The 20534-nt window shown below is 40.4% G+C and overlaps 2 protein-coding genes across 2 annotated transcripts; both read left to right on the plus strand.

The window, feature by feature from the left end:
- Window positions 1-2702: 2702 nt before the first annotated feature.
- Window positions 2703-7039, plus strand: LOC108879374 (ras-related protein Rap-2c). The gene is made up of 3 exons (XM_018670612.2): window positions 2703-3643; window positions 4944-5229; window positions 5817-7039. The coding sequence occupies exons 1-2, from the start codon at window positions 3371-3373 to the stop codon at window positions 5220-5222; spliced, it is 552 nt and encodes a 183-aa protein (XP_018526128.1). The 5' UTR covers window positions 2703-3370; the 3' UTR covers window positions 5223-5229; window positions 5817-7039.
- Window positions 7040-11552: 4513 nt separating this feature from the next.
- On the plus strand, window positions 11553-14138 carry LOC108879373 (UDP-N-acetylglucosamine transferase subunit ALG13 homolog). The gene is made up of 4 exons (XM_018670611.2): window positions 11553-11761; window positions 12887-13049; window positions 13669-13807; window positions 13897-14138. Exons 1-4 carry the CDS (start codon window positions 11681-11683, stop codon window positions 14006-14008), a joined length of 495 nt encoding a protein of 164 aa, XP_018526127.1. The 5' UTR covers window positions 11553-11680; the 3' UTR covers window positions 14009-14138.
- Window positions 14139-20534: the final 6396 nt, after the last annotated feature.

Here is a 20534-nt window from a genome sequence, read left to right on the forward strand (position 1 = left end):
TGTTTGTTTTTTGGTTTGTTTGTTTTTTGTTGTTTTTTTTGTTCTTGTACATGGTGTTTTTGAGAAATAAGAATGGACTGTGGCTTTTAAAGCAAACGCCTATCTGTCAGGGAGGTAAAGAGGCTTTTTGGACTAACTGAAAGAACTTCATCTTTTTCTGTAAAATCAAACTAGTCAGCGATCCTCACACTTCACCTCCTGCCTAGAGACTAGACAGCCCTGTCCAGTCTCTGTGTGGAGGTCTGAGCTTTCATTACTGAGTTCTGTTTCAGTTTTGGCCGAGAACATGGTCCAGAAGTCTCTTCCTGCTCAGCTGTGCTGGGTGATGTTGATCCTTACTGAGGTGTATATGAATGTGTGACGTTCACCTTGTTTGCACTTATGTACATAACAATGTCAAAATACTCAAAATTTATTTTGAATAAATATAGATAAAAGAGTTGATTAAAAAATCAAATCAATGTATTGTTAATGATATGTCTATCGTTTTATTACAGTATAAAAAGATTGCTTTGAGGGATCTGTCCCTTTGTTTGTTTGTTTGCTAGAGCCCTGTTCTTCCCCAAGCATGACATAGACATGCCTAGCTGTAAACCATGAATGGTTTGCTTTAAAAAAGCTTTTTCAGTTCATTTACAGTGACATTTTTGGTTTAGAAACATTTGACCCTGACATCCCAGAGGTGGATTAGAAGAAATAGTCTGTCTGGAATATCTGTAGTAAACCAGTGCTTACCTTGTCCTTACATGCTCATCATGGTCGCTCTGGTAATGCATCTGGGTAACTCCACCTGAAGGCTGAAAAAACAGCCAGAAAAATAGGAGGAGCAGATACAAATCAGACTTTAAAAGGACATGGGGTGTGAGATGTGTTCACAGGGTTTTAGATTCAATTTAATTTCTGTCATTTTGTGAAATGGGTTATTCTTTGCTCCCTTGTTGTCATTATCCAAAACAACAATAAATCTGAATTCTCCTCAGGATTTTAGTCAAAATTACAAACAACCTGGTTTTCCAATGTTATTCTTGCAGCAGCAGCAACATCCTTACACAACTGTTAATGCAGATTTGGACATTTGATGCCCTTCAATTGCTCTCAAAGCCAGCGATTTTGTTGCCATGGCACTTGTCCTAGCGGTGGACTGACTGAGTCATCCTGGTGAATCGGTTCACAGCCCTCCGACTGTTTGAATATTGACGTTTAAGTGTCTGCTCACAGAGACGGGTCTCTGTACGATGTGTACCCAAAACTCATCAAAGCTTCTCTGCTGTGACTCACCAGCTCCCATCATTGCTGCAGCGTCAATGTACAGCATGGGGGGAAAGTACATGTGGAGTGGTCTTCACATCTTGTGGTCACCAATAAGGGAACAGGATTGTGATTTTGTTTTGAATTTGATTTATTATTTAAAAACAGTTCAGTTGTAATTGTGCCTTTATCAAACAAAATGTAGTTTTCCTCATACGTTCTACATTTGAATTAAAACAGCACAGGTGTTGAGTGTGTGTAAAACCAGTCCCTTTATTTTAAATCCTCCGCTGGTGAGTTGAGTTGTTACACTGGGTACAGTCGCAGACTTGAGTGGGAACCTGTGGAGGGGTGACGAGGGCCAAAGACTGTTCGGGACTAAGCCATATGAAAAACTCTCTCTGACACTCTAGGACAGACTTGAAAGTGACTGCTCTTTCTTAGTCACCTATCGCTTCACTATGTTTTCTGCTTGTGGTGCTTGTATGTGCTGCTGTGCTACATGCCAATTTATTTTGCAGTGTATCGCTATTAAGAGTAAGTTACTGTGCCTATGATGAGTTCTGCGATTTCTGTTTGACCTTTAATAAAACACATAATTGTGATCCTCTCGTAGTGTGTTCTGTTTTTTATTATCTTTTTGTGTCACTGTTTTTAATGGACGTCTACCTTTTATCTTTGTGCCTGCGTGCAGGGTGAAAATGGCGTGAGGATGTTGTAAGATGCTTAAAATAATGACAGGAACCAAGGAGGAACTGACACCGCCACATAAGCAGAGAGGATGTCTGCAGAGAGAGAGAGAGAGAGAGCAAATGAGTGATAGAGCTCATGCATGAGCAGCCTGTCATCCAAACAGTGAAATGAGATATAAAAACACTTCTGAACAGGCAACAGCAGGGGTCGCCACCAAGCACACATAACTACGATTATTTATTTACTACATGATGATGTTCAATGCATTTATTATACCAGATATAGCTCAAAGCTTATTTTCATCCACAGTTCCTGGAGATAAAAAGTAACAGAATTAAAAGATAACGGGCACAATAAAACACAATGGGAAAAGAAAAGAAACTTGAAAACAAAACAGATAAACAATACTAGATTGTATCAAGGGAATAAACATCAGTAATCGGAATTTTAAAAAGTATACATTTCATTATTACAAGACATTTCCAACCAGACAGTTACTGCTAAACAGAATTAGTGTCTCATAGCTCAGTGTTTGCAGATTATTCAGCCAAATCCTGTTTAATTTCTGTTTTTTTTTTAATTTTATGACATAAAACGTGTCAGTGTTGTAATGTCTCTTTGCTGCAGGGGTTGTATTTAAATCCTACACAAAGTATGTAATTTGCCCAAACTTTAGTGTCCAAACATATGTTTTAGACCCCTATTTACAATCCTTAAATATGGGGCTGTAGAGAGAAGGCTTTTATACTGAAAACAGCCCCACCGGAAGCCTTGCCCTCGTTAGCGGAAACGAGGCTGTTAGCTTCAGGAAACCCGCTGGTGGAAAAAAAGCTTTTCTTTCTGTAATCAAACCTGCCCAGCACGGAGTCAAACACACACACTGGAGCTGCAACAAACCCCAGCCAATGGATCATCGGATTACAATACTGAATCTGTGGGTGGTCCGTCGATAGCACGCCCCGGGTGCCGAGGCGCCGGGCCGGAACCAGAACCAGGCCCGGGCGGACGGACCGACGGACGGACATAATCAGCGCTGTGTTTTGCGACGCCGGCGGGCTGGTGTGTGAGTGCGAGTGTCGGAATTGGCATGCTGTCCATAGGGGAAGTGTAATGTGTATCACCGTGACTTGCTGTCTGTAGCTGGGCAGCAAGTCTCCGGTACCGGTGGTCGATGTAGAGGCTCTGAAGCTCGAGCATGGGACAGCGAGCTAGCTCTACCGCTAGCTAACACCGGAGTTAACGGACATCAACTTCTACTCGCAAAGTATGAGCGACAGACTTTGGTTTAGTGAATGAAGAGGGGTTAATTTACACGGTGTAACATTTGTCAGTTGTTAGCTCTTTTAAAGGCCTGATAAATGTTTCTGGAGCGAGCACAGCAGTGTAGCTAAGTCGTTAGCTGCTAAGTTAGCCTGCCTCCACCGCCCCAATGAAAGAGTACAAAGTTGTCGTGCTGGGCAGCGGCGGCGTCGGCAAGTCCGCGCTGACCGTCCAGTTTGTCACCGGCACCTTTATCGAGAAATACGACCCGACCATCGAGGACTTCTACCGCAAGGAGATCGAGGTGGACTCGTCTCCCTCCGTGCTGGAGATCCTGGACACGGCCGGGACGGAGCAGTTCGCCTCCATGAGGGATCTGTACATAAAGAACGGGCAGGGGTTCATCCTGGTCTACAGCCTGGTCAACCAGCAGTCGTTCCAGGTACCTGAGTGTGCTGGTCACCTCGTGACTTAAACCACACACACACACACACACACGTGAAAATAGCTCATAACTATAATAGGTAGTTAATCAGGCCATTTGAGATTTATACTACTCATGCAGTAAGTGCGTCTAATCAGGGCTCTGCACCATCCGCTGTTACTGTTAAAAAAAGGAAATACATTTGGCTAAAAATGCAAAAAACTATTCTAGTGACATTCTTCATTAGGTTGCAACTATCAACCATTTTCTCTATTAAACGACTAGTCGACTACAGGCTATAAAATGTCACAAAATTGTGAAAAAATGTTCATATCTTGTGTATTGCTAGATACTGCAATGTTAATAGTGTAATTTTCTGTATATTTTGTATTGCTTATGTTTTGCTCTTGTTTTTCTTTGTTTTTCTTTCTTCATAATTACACTTGTCCCTTTTAATTTTATCTTAATTTATATTTGGTGATGGTTGGTGTTCTGCTGCTGTAACAAAGCAATTTCCTGTCAAGGATCAATACAGTATTATTATTTATGATTATTATTATATTATTGTTTTAGTCAACCAGCAATTCAAAACTTTAAGTTATGTCATTTACTAGTGTATGTGGCCAGGAAAAGTAGCAGTTCTTCACATTAGAGAAACTGGAACCGGCAAATGTTTGGGATTTTTGTTTGAAAAAGACTGAACCCATTAATTAAGTTATGGTTTCAGCTCTACAATAAGTTAGTGGCGTTGTATTGATCTTAGGATAAGACTTAGGACAACAGAAAACTTAGAAAACTTAGGATAACAGCGTCTCGAGATAACTTCTGTTGTGAATTGGCGCTATATAAATAAAATTTGACTTGACTTGACTGACTTGACTTGATAACTCCTAATGTGATGTTTTAATGATGTAATGGCAGTTGGAATCATTATTTAAAGCGGTTTTGTTGTACCTAGGATTTCACAAAACAATAACAGACTACATGTTTCAATGTATTTGTACCTGTAGTAAGGAAAATACCTCACAATTGGAAGGTGGTTCTAAAAGGGGGGGGGGATCAGTGATGTATTTATTAATGGGCTTTAACTAACAATTATTTGTATGTCTGTATTTACTTTTTGCATAGTGCTGTGTATGCACACTGACCTCCTTGGTTATACTTAGTTTTCCATTGTATAATATCTGATTACAAATGGTATTTAGTATGGAACTTGGATACAGCTATAGTTTCATACCAATTTTTGTTTCATACAAATAGCCTGGTGGTTTTCAAGAGAAACTAAACTGTCACGCTCCTCTCCCTCTTCATTTTTCAGGACATCAGACCGATGCGAGACCAAATAGTGCGAGTAAAGCGCTTCGAGAAGGTGCCACTGATCTTGGTCGGGAACAAGGTCGACCTGGAGTCCGAGCGCGAGGTCGCCGGGTCAGACGGACGAGCTCTGGCTCAAGAGTGGGGCTGCCCTTTTATTGAAACCTCTGCCAAGAGCAAGACCATGGTGGACGAGCTGTTCGCAGAGATCGTCCGACAGATGAATTACTCCACGCTGCCTGAGAAGCAGGAACAGTGCTGCACAGCCTGCGTGGTGCAGTGAGGAAGAGGTAAGAGTGCCACCGTTCCCATTCTCTTTAGTGGGGTTGCGTTCATATTTGGGGCCACAGGCACAGCACAGTTGGCCACTCACTAATTTTACAAAATGTGATAAAATGTCCCTGCAGTGCCGGTGTAAAAATGGTTCACAAGCTGAGGAGAAATGTGACACATGGATGACTGTGTGGCGTTTCAGTGCAGTGTGAGGGAGAGGAGAGATTCAGCTGGAAGTGCGAAAGACGAGTGGGTGGTGCTGCTCGGCGCAAAAAAACGTTGGTTTAGTTTGTTATCATAAGATCGCAGAAAGTATGTGGCACGAAGAACACAACTGTCTGAGCAACTCAAGGCCGGGGGGAGAGGAAAAGACCCCGAAGAGCAGAGACTAATGAAGCAGACAGTCCTGTGAGCCGAGCCGTAGAAAGAGGAAAATGTAACATCCTGAAAAAGAAATTATGTTCCAAAACAGGAAGTTCATTTTAGATTCTGTGAGAGATGTTGCCAGCATTAACCACTGCCAACACAGATGCCAGCTTAAGCCTTTTAAACCTGTTGTATTAATCACATTTTGTATTTTTCTCTTTTTTTCTTTCTTTAACAGATGCATCATTTGTCTGGATCACCACAAGCATTTTGACGAATCGTGGGATAACCTGACTTTGACCCCTACTGACAAAAACTTTACCACAGCTGGTAAAGTTTCTGTTCACGGCGGTTTCTGACTGTCGATCACAGAGCATCTGACAGGAAAGACGTCAATCCTATTTTTGATATCATAACTGTTAGAAGACATTTCTGCTGCAACCTTAACGGCCTTTGCGATGACCCAGGATGGAGTCAGACACACGAACTTGGCCATCTGTGAAACTTTCATTTTTTTCTTTTCTTTTTTTCCTTTTTAGTCAGAAGTATCCCAGAAATAATAAGCAGGAGTGTTTGTGAAGTTGCAGCTTCTTTTTAAAGCTGCTTTAATCACTATTATATACTTTATTATTACTTGTATTATGTCTCAAGTTTGGAATTTGACAAAGTATTTCATAATATCGAAACATTTTGACTTTTAAGCCTGCATACTTTGACGAGTTAGCTGCCCAGGTATACTGCTCGCTTTACTTTGAAAATCTTGTCTAAAATTGTTCTTCTAACTGACCCAGACTACAGCAGTTTGTATTTTGAAGGTGTTTTTTTTTTACTTCAGGAAACTTATACAGGATATATGACGGTCACTTTATCCACCAGATCACTTTGCCACCCTGTTGTTCTCAAAATTTTTTGTTATCACAGTAGCGTGCAGCAGCCAAACTCATCTAAAAACATGCATGCTCAAAATTGAAAATGTTCTACTAAATCAACTTGAGGTGATAAGGAAGAGCCATTTTACTGTTTTTAGCCTGAATTCTGTCGGTGTCTCTACAAGGCATGAATCGCGTGGACGCAGGTCTTCCATTTTCAGTTTTCCCGAGGAGTCTCTGTGTAGGCGGGTGATTTTGGAACGACCAAAGGAAGCTCATCACAGTGCATATTTGTGTTTGACTACATGATGTGTGTTGCTTTAAATCCAGGAGACGCTGATTTCTTGTCATTGAATAACTCCCGCTGCAATGTGGTTTGATAAAAAGTTCTGGCACAGTTAATCAGATTTAACTTTGTATTTTTCTTTTTCTTATAGTAACCTATTTATTAAAAACTAATGACATGGGTAGCCAGTTTTAAACTTTTAATTTTATACTAGTTTTTTGCTTTTTGTGACTTTTCACGATTCGTGCTATATTTGTCTTTTTTGAAGCTGAGAATTTAACAGAGCCTTAAATGATTTCTGTTGCACCCTGGTCTCATGGTTCTTTTTTTGTTTGTTTGTTTCCTCAAAGACAAACAGCTTTCATTATTTGGAAATAAACATGCTGGCCTTTCTGCTTTTGTCATGAGACAAAGTTACAGTATTATCTTTGACTGATACACAACCAGTTCTGTGTGACCAATCTCAGTTTTCCTCCTGTTGAGCTCAATCTGATAATCTCTTATTTTAACTCCAGCAACCAGTAACAGAACAAAACAAGTTCAGTTTTTGCCTTTTTCATTCCAGGTTTTTCCCACTGATTATGTGCGGTGCCTCTGTGTCGCCCAGATATGGAACTATTGCTCTTAACAGACTTCAGTGGTCACTGCTCAATGCGAATGTAGAGCTGGAACGATTAAGTGACGAGTCGATTGCCAGAAACACTGTTTTCTAATCGATGAATTGTTTACGTTTATTTTATTCAAGTGAAGATGACAAACATTTGCAGGTTTGATACTTTTGTTTGTCATATATCATCATGAACTTTTGGGTTTGGGTCTTTGGGTTTTTGGCTGCTGGTCGGACAAAACGAGACATTTGAAGATGTTACCTTCGGCTCTGGGAAACTATTATTATAAATTATTTTCAGACATTTTATTTACACATTAACTCATTTAATAACACAGGAAATTATCAGCATATGAATTGATAATGAAAATAATCATTAGCTGCAGCCAGGTCTGCACAATCATACTACTATAAAAGATGTAAACTAAAGGATAGATTCACATTTTTTTAGCTTAAACAAAACTTGATTGCCTGTTAATGTTTCCCAGAAACTTTGTCAAGAGAAAAGACAGTGCTCCAGATGTTATAAACAGCAAAGAGCTACCTCATGTTTAGACCTTTTGGGTGAAATTCACTTGCAATTAATGAAACTAGTTAAACAAAAAGTAGACATTGTGGTTTTTAGAGGCAGAGCATCAAGTAAAGTTCAGTGCAGTAGACGCTGCACCTGTTTCCTCTCAGTAACTCACCACAGACCTGCCCATATGAGCACTGAAACCATTTTTGATCGGTGTAACTGTTCCTCCTGTCCATAACTGGCTGTAAAGAGATCCCTTCATAACGTACTGTTATTCCACTGTAAGAATGTTTTCTAAACTTCAGCAGCGGAGTCAGACAAGTGAAGTGAGAATCTGTCACAGTTTTAAAGTGTGAGATCTTCATTGTTTGTCTGAACAGTGTCTTCTTGCTGAGACGCAGAGTGACAGGAACACAGTGAGGGAACTTTGCCCTCAGAGCACAGTAACTCTGAACAACACAGTTAATACGGTGAACGCTGCTGAGACATTTATACGCTGAACGATGGCTGTGAGTGTCAGCCACAGTCACTCATTAAAAAGTGATTAATTCAAAGCTGACAGTATGAACAGCAGAAATAAGAGCTATGATCAATGACTTTGTCAGTGTGGATATGAATATGTGAGTATTGTTTTAACACAGACTTGAAAAAATCAGAACTTATCTCATGGTTTTATATATCTAGCCCACATTTTACAGTTTCGTTTTGAAATGTAACAAAAATGTCTTCTTTGTTGGTTTACTGGTGAAAACTGAGGTTTAGTGAGAGGATGATTTTTGTTACAGTAACTCTCCCATATGTAGAGTAATATGAGCCCACGTAACAACAGACGCGATTTTGTGGTCATATCTATTGAGGAGAAAACGAAGAGTTAAAACTTTTTCTCGAGCTGCATTGTCTAAAAATACCAGCTCTCAGAAACAGGCTACACTTTCCACTCCCTTGTACTTGTGTGTGTGTGTGTGTGTGTGTGCGCCAGCCTGGCCGAGTGCAGTCGGTTTGTCATTTGTTTTTTTTTTCTCTTGCATTTGTCACACATGGTACCACTGTAGTTTTCACATCCCACGGAGCACAAAGCTGGTTCTTCCTCCTCTCGCTCTGCGGTTGTCAGGTGGAGCTGCTGGTGCTCGCTGAGCTTTTGCATCCTCCGCCGAGTTGGCAGCAGCTGCTGTGTGTGTGTTGGGTGGCGGGTGGAGGCGAGGTTGGGGGGCTGTACAGCTCCTCCAAGCTCCTGGAGACAAAAAAAAGAAATTCCTTTTGAATGTCTTGTCGCAGTTCCTGCTGAGTTTGTCCACACCACAAAAGAGGCAGAGATGCAGGTAGAGACATTAGAGCTGCCCGTGTTGTACAGAAAAAATCTAAGAAAACAAGTCAGTGGTACTCCCAAAGGCCCACATGTGAAGTATGTTCAATTACAAGATAATTTTATTTTTCAGATCATGTAAACCAGTGTTTCAGATCACTGTAAATACGAGCAGCTCCAACCTGTTCCTTCACACTGTCCACAGTTAGATAGATATGAAGTATTTCATCATCTGGTCTCTGATTGGACAAAAAAAATTTACAGTTGAATTACTTCAGAAATAAATAGACTTAAGACCAGTTGTAATGAACATTTTGTAATGACTGTGAAAGTGTGAAAAGGGGTTATGAAATACAACACATGAAACCACTGACAGGTGAAGTAAATAACATCGATCACTTTGTTACAATACAATGTTGGTCCTGACATTTATCTGGATTATTACTTTGACTCGTACCACCCACCTAAACATTGCTGTAGAGTAAGCTCACCCCCTCATGGCAACAACACTCCCCAATGACAGGGGCCTCCCCCAGCAGGACAGTGCTCCCACCACACCACAAAAACTGCTCAGAAACGTGTTGAGGAACACGACAAAGAACCCAAGGTGTTGACCTGGCCTCCAAACTGATCTGATCCAGCATTTGTGGGACGAGTTGGTACAGGCCAGATCCATGAAGGCCCCAACCTGCAACCCACAGGACTCAAACAGATCTGCTGCCAGAGTCCTGGTGTATAAAGGCAGTTTGTAGTTGAGGCCCCTTGTCTGTCTGTGAGTTGTTGGCAGCAGGTTTCAATAAGGCAAAATTTCCTCCGTAAAATGAAAACAAATGTGTGTTTCTGCTTCCTTTAAACATCACATGACCCCTCTGATTTATCTTGTGACCCTTTTGCAGGGCCCTTTCCCCAGGTTGGGAACCACCAGAATAAACTAGTTACTTGTATAAAAGGTAGTTAAAACTTGCTCCACCTCAACTTCAGCAACAACAGTAAAATACTGCTCATGGAGTGTTGCATCAGTTTTAAAAATCAGTGTCGTATTAATTCATCGGCCACTTGGGGCTGTTGTAGCGCCTGATGAGTGCTTCTGATACTTTAACTACACCAAGGGCATGTGAAGGGAGGAGTGTTACCAGCGGTGGTAATTTACCCCAGGAGCCCAGCTGTCAGTGTCAAGCACAAACTCGAATGCCCTGATTCCTCTGTGGAGCTCTGTCAGCAGGTTCACTGCCGTGCACCTGCATGTTCCAGGTACAGGAAGTCTTTACATCACACACCACCCCGGACTTTCATGTCCTGTTCTGCTGTATTGGCTTAAATTGAAAGGACAGCAACTCTTTGAAAGACATTCACTGTCACTTCAGAAGTAGGAGCAGATTGCTCATCTCAGATGGTGACAGTTTGTCTCATTCACAGCAGGTCCCAGCTGTCAAAAAAATGAAAAATCACTGAGGATGTGGTATGACGTGTGGAGTGACATATTGACCCAGAAAACTGATGTTAAAAACAGGGCTGCCCAAATCCCCAATAACCAACAGCCCAGTCAGATTGAACATCACCACAGACCACGTTCCTCATCAGTCATCTGAGTCACCTCCAGATATTTGTCTCTTTTCCTTGTTCTTTCCTCTTCCACCACAACAGGAGCCTCTGTCTTATCACATCAGTGCTCCTCCTTCAGTTCCTCATAATGTGAATGAATTTCAGTCCTGTCCTGAACTTGAAGAACTTTCTTCTTGTACCACTGAGTTCTCTTCTCCCCCTACTTGCCCCTCAGCTGTGGACCCTCCATCTCTCCTCACTGTGTTTGTACTATGTCACATTTAAGTTAAACACACAGTGCAGCTGCAGGAAGCAGCCAGCACTCCTACAGTTACATGCCTGGGTCCAGCTTTATGTCAGTTAGCCTGTGACCATTTCATTAAACATACTTTAATTTAGGAATGTCCAAACTATAAGAAAAATATCATCTGATATACTAGGTCCTTGAATGAAGCATTGGAGATCTTAATATTCTCTGATTTATCAACACAGTTCTCTGTATATCCATTGTGATAAATATGTGGATAAATGTGATTTTAAATGTTTTTAAGGAGCCATAAAGACATTGGGTGTGATTACTTAAATTTTTGCATTTCTTGAAGTCAGTGTGTCTATATCCAGGAATATTTGTTTTTTTTATTATATTTTAAGGAGTCGTGTTTCTTTGCTGTCATATTTCATGTATGACTGTGATCATCTGAAGCATTAACACACTGATTATAGGCGGATTGATGCATTACAACAAGCTGTAAACTGGTATTTTTCCACTCAGACACAATGCAGTGCGTAGACATGAAGTTACACCTCCTGGCCTGCAGGTGGCAGCACGAGTTTTAACACCAGGACTGTGTCGTGAAGCGGAAGTAGCTGCTGTCAGATCCATGGCTGCAGGATGGAGGTGAGTTTTGAGAGGAGGCAGCAAACTGTTTAAAATACTGAACAAACAAGCTGAAAACCGACCGGTTTCACCGAGCAAACATGAAGACGGTGTTTGTCACCGTCGGCACAACGAGCTTCGATGAGCTCATTGAACGCATCACGTCGTCAGAGGCCGTTCAGGTGAGAGACGTTCACTGAAGAGTCACTGAACTGGACTCTGTAAGTTACTGTGTATTCTTAAAAGTCCCTGTGCAAAGCTCAGTGTCAGTATATAATGCTGTTATGTGTATATTATGTTGACTGGATGCACGTAAAGAAACAGTGGCTCTTCATTTTCCAGTGTTTCTCGTTTAATTTCGTTAAGGTGAAAGTTAAAATATGGATCCTAGCGTCAGTGTAGTTTATTTAAAAAGTCTGTGTCACTGTTATTGTGTTGCCTTTTGTTTAATCTTGTCTTTAATCAGTCTAAATATGATTATTTTGTGTTGTAAAGTTGTTGACAATGTCATACAACAAAATATGTTGTATATATGTATTTACTCAGCTTAAGTACAGATTTTGAGGTACATGTACTTTACTTTCTCCCATTTTCTACTTTTACTCCACTACATTTTATTGCTAAATATTGCACTTACTACTTACTGCAATACATTTATTGACATCATTAGAAGTAATTAGAAGAGACATTAATAAGATACAATGCATCATTATATATTAAACCAGACAACAGTATTTAAATAGTTGAGAAGCTACTAGAGAAGTTACCTGTACCACTAGTCAGTTGACAGAAAATGAACTGGATGCTATTTTGATAATAAATTAATAATTTAAATCAAATTTACAACCAGAAATGGAAATTAGTTGAAGGTTCCAGCTTCTTAAATGTGAGAATTTGTCACTTTTCTTTGTCTTAACGTTGATATAAGTTGAATATCTTTGGGTTTTCAACAAAATAAGATATTTTAAGACATCACACTGGACTGTGGGAAATTGCATTTTTCAATGTTTTCTGGCGTTTTAAGTCAATCACTTAACAGCCACAAAATTAGAAATATGAATCCAAACCTGTAATGTGTCAGGTATCAGGTTTTGAATCTGTTTTTTAGGAAATTAATTTAGAGAGTTGTCAGATCTGCTCCGTCTCATGAGGGGAAACATATTCGTCTCTTCACAGTTGTATTTAATGTTTGTATGAATCTGATTTCCCCAGGATATTCACCTTTAAAAATGACAGTAACAGCTTTATTATCCAATCAGTGATTCATTTTTAAACTCAGTTTCATAATAACTTATTTTTCCTCTCAGGCTTTGAAGGCTCGTGGATATGAACGCTTGGTCCTTCAGGTTGGGAGAGGATCTCTCCTTCCAGCTGCTGACAGCTGTCCACACATCACACTGGAAGCTTTCAGATTCAAAGACTCCATAGCAGACGACATGAAGCAGGCTGACCTCGTCATCAGCCACGCAGGTGAAGATAACATCAAAACTTACTCCTCTTAACACAACACACTCACAACAGGTACTTTCTGTGTTCATCGCCTGCTCAGAAGACAATCACAACTGCGTAGAAGTCAAAAGGGAAAACAAATACAGGTATGTGAGCGGCAGCAGCAACAATGAAGGCGTCAGAGGGCAGAGAATTAAAAACAAGATGGTATTAACTATAGGTAGTAACTGTTGTTGTGAAGAAACAAAACATTTACAGGGTTGTTCTTGCATAGAGGGATAAATTAAATACAAGTCACATTCATAAATAAAAAGACAAAATAAATCATTCACCGAGTTTCTCTTGGAAACTCTGTAACATCATCAGCAAATTCACTAAATGCTGCACTCTGTTCTCAACAGTTACACTCCAGCTTTGCAAACTACACTGCAGTCCTGCTGCACACATGCCTCGACAAACTTCTCCTCTGATCAGTAGATTTATGCATGAAAATAAAGAAAACTGTAGCCGACTTCACACCTGTTTGAAGAATATGAGATATGCAGCAGGAGAAAGTGTGAAGCCTCTTGAGGGAAAGTCCCTGATGAAACAGACTGGCTTTAGCTGTAGTTGTGAATAAAGATCTTGTTTTTCTGCTCAGGGGCAGGAAGTTGTTTGGAGGCGCTCGGCGCAGGCAAACCTCTGCTGGTCGTCGTCAATGACAAACTGATGAACAACCACCAGCTGGAGCTCGCCAAACAGCTGCACATGGACTCACACCTGTTGTACTGCACATGCAGGTACACGTGTTCCTCCTGCGACAGTTTATACATGTGAGGTTATTTAGCAAAAAGTAACAAATGTTTTTCTGTGTTGATGAATGTTTCAGCACGCTGACAGAAACTCTGACGACCATGGATCTCTCTGTTCTTCAGCCCTTCTTACCCGGGCAGCCGAAAAACTTTGCAAATTTTCTGGACAAAGCCCTCGGTGTTCAGTGAAACTTTATTTTTCTAGCGCTGTTTTTTTTTCCTGTTAAGTGATGATTTTCAGAATATCATATCAGTCGATTGTGACAAAGATGAACTTTTCTATTCCTATATGCAATAATAATATATGTCTAATTTCGAATCCTTATGTGTGTTGTGGATTATGTTTTATATTTATTATAGATCTCTTTTTTATTAAGTTTTATACAAATGAAAAGGAAAAAAAACATTAACCAGCAGTTCAGAAAGTTGAAGGCACTGCTGTAAAACAAAGGCTGCGACCTCGATAATCTGCAGGTTTTCTCAGTGATTTTCATCCATATCAGAGAGGAAGGTGAGTGACTCTGCTGTTGATTCCTTTTTATTTGTCATGTCACTTGTAAATTATTAAATTATTATTTTATTTATGGTCCACTCACACTGTTTTTGTATGTGACAGAGGCTCAACAGCCTTTCTTACTGAGAGGACCGACGCCTCGACTCAGACCAAACCTGCACATCCTGTAAGTCTCTCACACTCTATACAACACCACTGTACTACTGTTGTACACTTTTCTTCCATTGTGGGCCAGCAGCTGTAGCTGAGCACACGCTGGAGGAACCCAGAATAAAAGTTTAATACATGTAAATAGAGGTCAGACTGTGTACTTCATTCGTCTATTAAGAAGTAAAATCGGAATAACTTAACCTACACTCTACAGGCTTACTGGATGTAATTTCCACTTATTTAAGCAGCAGATTAAAGCCAGCTTGGTGTAAAAAGGGCTGATTTGCAGAGACACTGAAGGAATTTGCTGCATCACAGTGAAGCACGTCGTACCAATTCCTGCCACAAGGGTGAGATGATGTTTAAATCTATGACCTTGTAGGCTGATAATGATTCGTCCTCCCAGCACAGAGTGGAGTGTGAACCCCATGCTCCAGTTTCTATGTGTTACCAGGTCCAGTTGTTTGTTGTTAGCATTTATAAGTAAAGACTTAATACATGAATAACAACACACTATAATGTAGCTGTACGCAGCTATAAGGACAATTAAAGTGTTTGTATTTGTCTATTTGTTGTTACATGTGTGTTTTACTGTTATTCATTATCAGTTTCTACACCAGCATCTCCTCATGTGTATCCACAGGAGGAGTTATAGTGATAAATACATTAATCAATGTTTGAAACTACATTGTAGTGCACCATAAACTATTTATTAAATGTATACACACTGGTTATAGATGTTAAACGTTGCCTAAAATTTCTCTGTCTGCTCCATGAGTCTACCTCAGTCTGAATGTGAGTCTCTGCAGAACAGCAGGAGAGAAGATGCATCTCAAAATATTTTCTTAGCTCGGATACGAGGCGCTGCCATCTGCTTCAGTGATCAGTGTGTAAGAAGGCTGTCATAAATCATCTGAGGTGCTGCGAAGACGTGTATACTGTGTTTATGTGAACAGCCTGGGAACAGACATTTTAAGTGAAACTCGTTTTTATCCTGAAGATAATTTTCAGTCTTATTTGGGTGATGTGGAGCGATTACTTTTGAGTTATTTCCATAAAATCCTTGCAAAACGGCTATTAAGAAAGACATACTGGAAAAGTGTTGATGTTAATCCAAATGCTGTTGATTCATCATTTCTTAGAGTTACAGTTTCTTCACCAGGACAGTTTGGTTAAACAGGAAATGCTGGGTGAAAAGCGGCACGTAGTCTAGTTTGACCTCTGAACAGTGTTTAGAGTCAGGACAGGAAACATACTGGTCCTCTCTCTGCTACAAAGACTGGAGAGGCAGAAAGATTCAGCCGCTCCTTTAATTAGTTCACCAAAGTCAGTTTTTACTGACTGGTAAGACAGACTAAAAACCACATTTCCCCAGCTTTTTGTTACGATACTGTGGGTGTGAATTCCCTGACTTGCCTCAGGTATAGTTGACCTTTCAGATGTCGAATCTCACATCACTGAGGAATAAACCAGAAGAATGGCAGACTTCCCTCTTAGGAAAGTCCCCCCTATTTTGTTTCTAGAGCAAAAATCTTCTGTGGAAACTGAGGATTTGCTGTGATAGTAAGCCCACTGTGACAGATAGCTTTCTTCAGTTCCTTCCTTTCAATCAAATGTGTTGTAAAATGTCTCCTTCAGCGGAAGAGTTGAATAAATGAAGCATTATACCTTTAGTTTCTGAGTCTGCGGTTACAGCAGACAGCTGTTGTACCACCTCTACTTAATTAAGGAAGTAGTTACTTTTAGAAAACAACAAAACAGAAGAGAGTACGGGGTCAGGTCACATAACAACCCATAGAGCGATTTAAAGAGAGATAAGGCACTCAGAATTACCTTAAATGGCATTATGCCATAGCGCTGCCTCTGAAGTGTTACATCATCATAATTTGTTTGGTATCACAAACAACTTCGAACTAAATTGACAGCACAGGACTCAAAATGACGTTATGTAATTTGGTTAACTTCTCAACAGATTCCCAGACAAATGTTAACCCTGGTCCTACTCTTCTTTTTATTCAATGTCTCCTTTAATTATTGTTTACTGAAAAACCCCTCACGCCACAGATTTTAGACAAAGTCACAACCTTCTCGGTGTTTTTCCTTGGTAGTTATTTGGTTGAGACTGGTTCTGCCTGCCACTCCAGTGTGATTCACATGATGTTTGTACAAACAGCATGTTAATCTAATAGAGGTGGACACTCGTCTGCTGTCTCTTGTTTTCTACACTGAAGCGTCTCTTCATTTAAAACCTGTGTGTTTCTTGATACATCAAGTTACTTGTAATTATATGTATGGAACTTAAAGTTATCTGCCTTTGTGTAGTCTTTAAAACTGCTGTATTATGCATGCATATTATTATTCCTCTTCCTCATTGAGACTGCAAACAATGTCAACACTCACACAAAATCTGGTTTTATATACAGTGAATTCATTGTACATGAATTCATAGGTGGCATGAAATTGTATTTTAAATGTAAACAGGTGCTATAAGATGAGTCTAAGAAGGCTTGTTAAAGAACATACTTGATTTCCATATTTATTTCACCTTTTCCTGTGTGTTTTGTTCATTTAATGCTTTCATTTTCGCTTTCACAAAACCACAGTTTCCACGGAACTTTGGTTTGTGGTTTTCTATAGAAGGGAATAAGTAAGAAAGGACTATTGGGTGCAACCAAGAAAAACAAACAAAGTTGCGACTTCTGCACTCAGACAGAAAAACCTGATTTGAACCAGTGCAACACCAAGATTTCTGCTGAAGAACAAACGCTCCATTCATTAAGACAAGAATGGACTGAATAAGTCCATACAGAAAAGTAACAAAGCAGAGGGTCAATCAAACCAGCCTGAATGCAGTGGTCATTTATGGACATCACATGGTGAGAGGGACTGTTTTCAGTGTTTGTTGTTTGTTTAGGTCAAGATACAACCATGAATGATGCATCTTTCCTTTGCCTTTAGGATGTTTATGTATGATGACAAGATTGAGATTTTACTGTCTCCCCTGTTAAGTCTTGTGTGACTTGGATGCGAAGATTTCAGAGGAGATGAGACACATTTTATCAGTGTTATCAGTTAGATCTATCTGTGGTTTATTCCAGTGTGCAGCTTCTTACAGCTTCAGTCAGATATCAGTATATCCCTGCTCCTTTGTATAGCTTAATTAGCCTCACAGGTATAAGGTTAGAGGTCAGAGCTCAGTGCGAGTTAGTCAGGCTCTTCACCACCAACCTGGGAAAATGACTTCTACAGGGGCCTGGCTTTGTGTACAGACACTCTGTTATGTTCAAACAGGAAAGGGTCTTTCCACGGGGTTGCCACAAAGTTGGGAGCACACTGTTGTTTAAAATATTTTGCTCATAGGGAGGCTAGTCTTGTTATGTGTCTCTGAGGGAGCTCCAGAAACAAAAACCCCTGACTGTGTCATTGGGGTTACCTCAGCATGTTAAAAGATGGCAACATGGAGTTTAAAAGACATGGGTCTTTATCAAGCAGGGAGACTGCTATCCCACCATGATGGATTACTAAATAATTGTATGACTTTACTGTGCAAAACCTGGAACTGGTGCTTAAAGTACCAATAGATAAAAATCTGAAGGGGGCCCATGGAAAACATGAGTTGTTAATGAGACAGCAAATAAATGGCGACAATTTTAATTACAGAGTAATCATTTAAGTTTTTTTAAGGAAAATGGTACCAGCTTGTTAAATGTAAATATCTGCTCGTTTCTCAGGATTCTGTAAGTTCAATATTTTGGTATTTTTGATCGTTAGTCAGACTAAACAAAGCAATCTGAATGTTACCCCTGGGCTTTATGGACATCTTTCAATATCTGCTGGCATTTGAGTTGTCAGCTGATTATTAAAGAAAGTAATTCTCAGATGTGTTGGTAATGGAAATAATTGTTGGGCATAGCCTCACAGGTCCTCTGTGATCACGAATGGATTACTGAATGGGCATATTGGGCACAGGTTCAGAGGGCCTGAGAGGTCAGAGGGGCAGTGGGCCAGTCCCTACATGATGACAAGTAATATTTTCTTGTTTGGAAGTCACAGAGTTAAAAGACATGAACCATAGAGAACCATAGAGAAATACAAAGTGACCCAAGAGAAATGCAAATCAACCACAGAGAGACAAACATTTACCATAAAGCACCAAAATTACCACACACTTTCAGCTGGGGGGGGGCTATTACCTGTCTATGCCCAGGGCCCATTTTCTTATAATCTGCCCCTGTCTATCATGCAATAATAACCTACTACCTTCCTTGACGACCGCAATGTAAACTAAAACAGTTACTGTTTCAGTTATGGTTCTCCTGTTATAGTTGATACTGTACTTAAGTGGTTCAAATTTGCTATTAATTGTATTATTTAGACAGAAATAGAGTTGAGTAAATCTGGGGCTCTGGGGGCCCCTGGGGCCTGTGGCTCCTGTGGTTGATCCAACCCAGTCCCATGCACTGGTATGAAGTTGGTAGTCTGACTGAGTGCGTCCTGCTCTGCCTCGGCCTGTTTTTTTTTTTTTTTTTTTTGCCTCTGCGCTGTTGTTTGCAGATGTTCATTAGCATTTGGATATAACCCTCAGTCAGCCGGCTCCGCCTCCCTGCGCTTTGATTGGGCACACTGTTACCGGAGCTGTCAGCTCTGCTCCGGGAAGCTTTCCTCTCCGCTCAGTCCAGTCTCCAGCGACGGGCCGACGGACGGACTGAGTGCGGCTAGCGTTAGGCTCCTCTGCCTTTGTTAGCTAGCTTGGAAAACACCAAGAAGAAGACAGAACCGCATCCATGCAATAGCACACTTTTTTGGAAAATGATCATCTGTACGAATAAAATGGAGTACCCCCTGAGAACCCAGTGCCAGCGAGTCCAGAAACAGGTAGGTTAACGCTGACACCAGACGAAGCTGAAAAACAGGTTAGTTTAAACACATTTAAAGCTAACGGCTAACGGCCAGAGTAACGTTCATTCATTTGTCCGAAGCGATTATTTTATATCAAAGCAACAAGCTAATGTCTTTACCAGCTCTTTCCCCTCGCTGTCTCTTTTAGCTTTAATTCACACGTTTGAGCAGTCAACAGTCGATGTGTAACATAAAGGTTGAGGTTAATAGTTTTTACAGTCTGTAAACTTTTTTATCACAGTGTCAGCCAGTAACGTTACAGCGGCTGGAGTTAGTTAGCCACCGAGCGACAACAGCCGAACCAAACTTCTCATCTTAAGCTAACTCCAGCTAACGGTTTATCGAGCAAACGCTCTGAAACACTATTAAAAGCACACAAATTTTTATTTTTTATGATTCAAATCAAGGTTAGTCGCTGCTACATTTCCCTCACCTTAACAGACAATAGTTTCCATAACCAGCCGTTAAAATGTCACGTAAATGTTTTTCGGTCGGTGTTTCAAACCGCTAACGTTACTAAGCTACATAAACGTTAATATGAACATTTTCACTGAAATCAACTGTCCTTTTTTTACATTAAATATCACAGTGACTGCAGAAACAGTATAACGAACACTCCGTCTTTGTTGTTCCAGCTAGAGTGATTTAAGTGCTTCCTTTTAATGTGTGGTTCTGTTTAAGTTTTCACGGATTTTTGTAAATTTTTTAACGTTAAAATGCAGTGAGGACTGAGGTGGTTGCAGTGCGAGGCTGTAGGTGAGGATGACATCATCTGAGGATTTGGGAGAGAAGTGTCTCAAGTAATGCAGGGCCATTTATTTACTTATAAATACCATATAAGCACAGGTCGAAAGGACACCGCAGTGTAAATGCTTTTAATCCATGAGGACTGATAGAGATTGATCCGTTTTGTCTTCGTTTGCGGTGCTGCTACATGTTGGCGACTTTTTATTGTGCTGTTTTTTTGCTGCTGGCTGAACTGGACTGCCAATCAAAGTTGTTTTTTCTCCTCTCTCGCTGTTTTTTCATTTTGCAACAGAAAGGGGGGCGCTGTCTCAAGTGCTGTTCACTAAAAAAGAGGCATGTTTGCTGCAGATTAGAGTCCAGAAATTGAGCAAAACAGGGAGGAATGCGAGCAGCAAGGGGATTCAG

Source organism: Lates calcarifer, unplaced genomic scaffold, assembly GCF_001640805.2.
Source record: "Lates calcarifer isolate ASB-BC8 unplaced genomic scaffold, TLL_Latcal_v3 _unitig_641_quiver_1972, whole genome shotgun sequence".
NCBI lineage: Eukaryota > Metazoa > Chordata > Actinopteri > Centropomidae > Lates > Lates calcarifer.

What these genes read in the sequence shown, in the direction of transcription:
- LOC108879374 (XM_018670612.2), top strand. Translation starts at nt 3,371, where the DNA reads ATGAAAGAGTACAAAGTTGTCGTGCTGGGCAGCGGCGGCGTCGGCAAG. An exon ending in TCAACCAGCAGTCGTTCCAG is followed by an intron (nt 3,644 to 4,943) that starts GTACCTGAGTGT and finishes TTCATTTTTCAG; the next exon opens with GACATCAGACCGATGCGAGA.
- LOC108879373 (XM_018670611.2), top strand. Translation starts at nt 11,681, where the DNA reads ATGAAGACGGTGTTTGTCACCGTCGGCACAACGAGCTTCGATGAGCTC. An exon ending in CGTCGTCAGAGGCCGTTCAG is followed by an intron (nt 11,762 to 12,886) that starts GTGAGAGACGTT and finishes TTTTCCTCTCAG; the next exon opens with GCTTTGAAGGCTCGTGGATA. An exon ending in CCTCGTCATCAGCCACGCAG is followed by an intron (nt 13,050 to 13,668) that starts GTGAAGATAACA and finishes TTTTCTGCTCAG; the next exon opens with GGGCAGGAAGTTGTTTGGAG.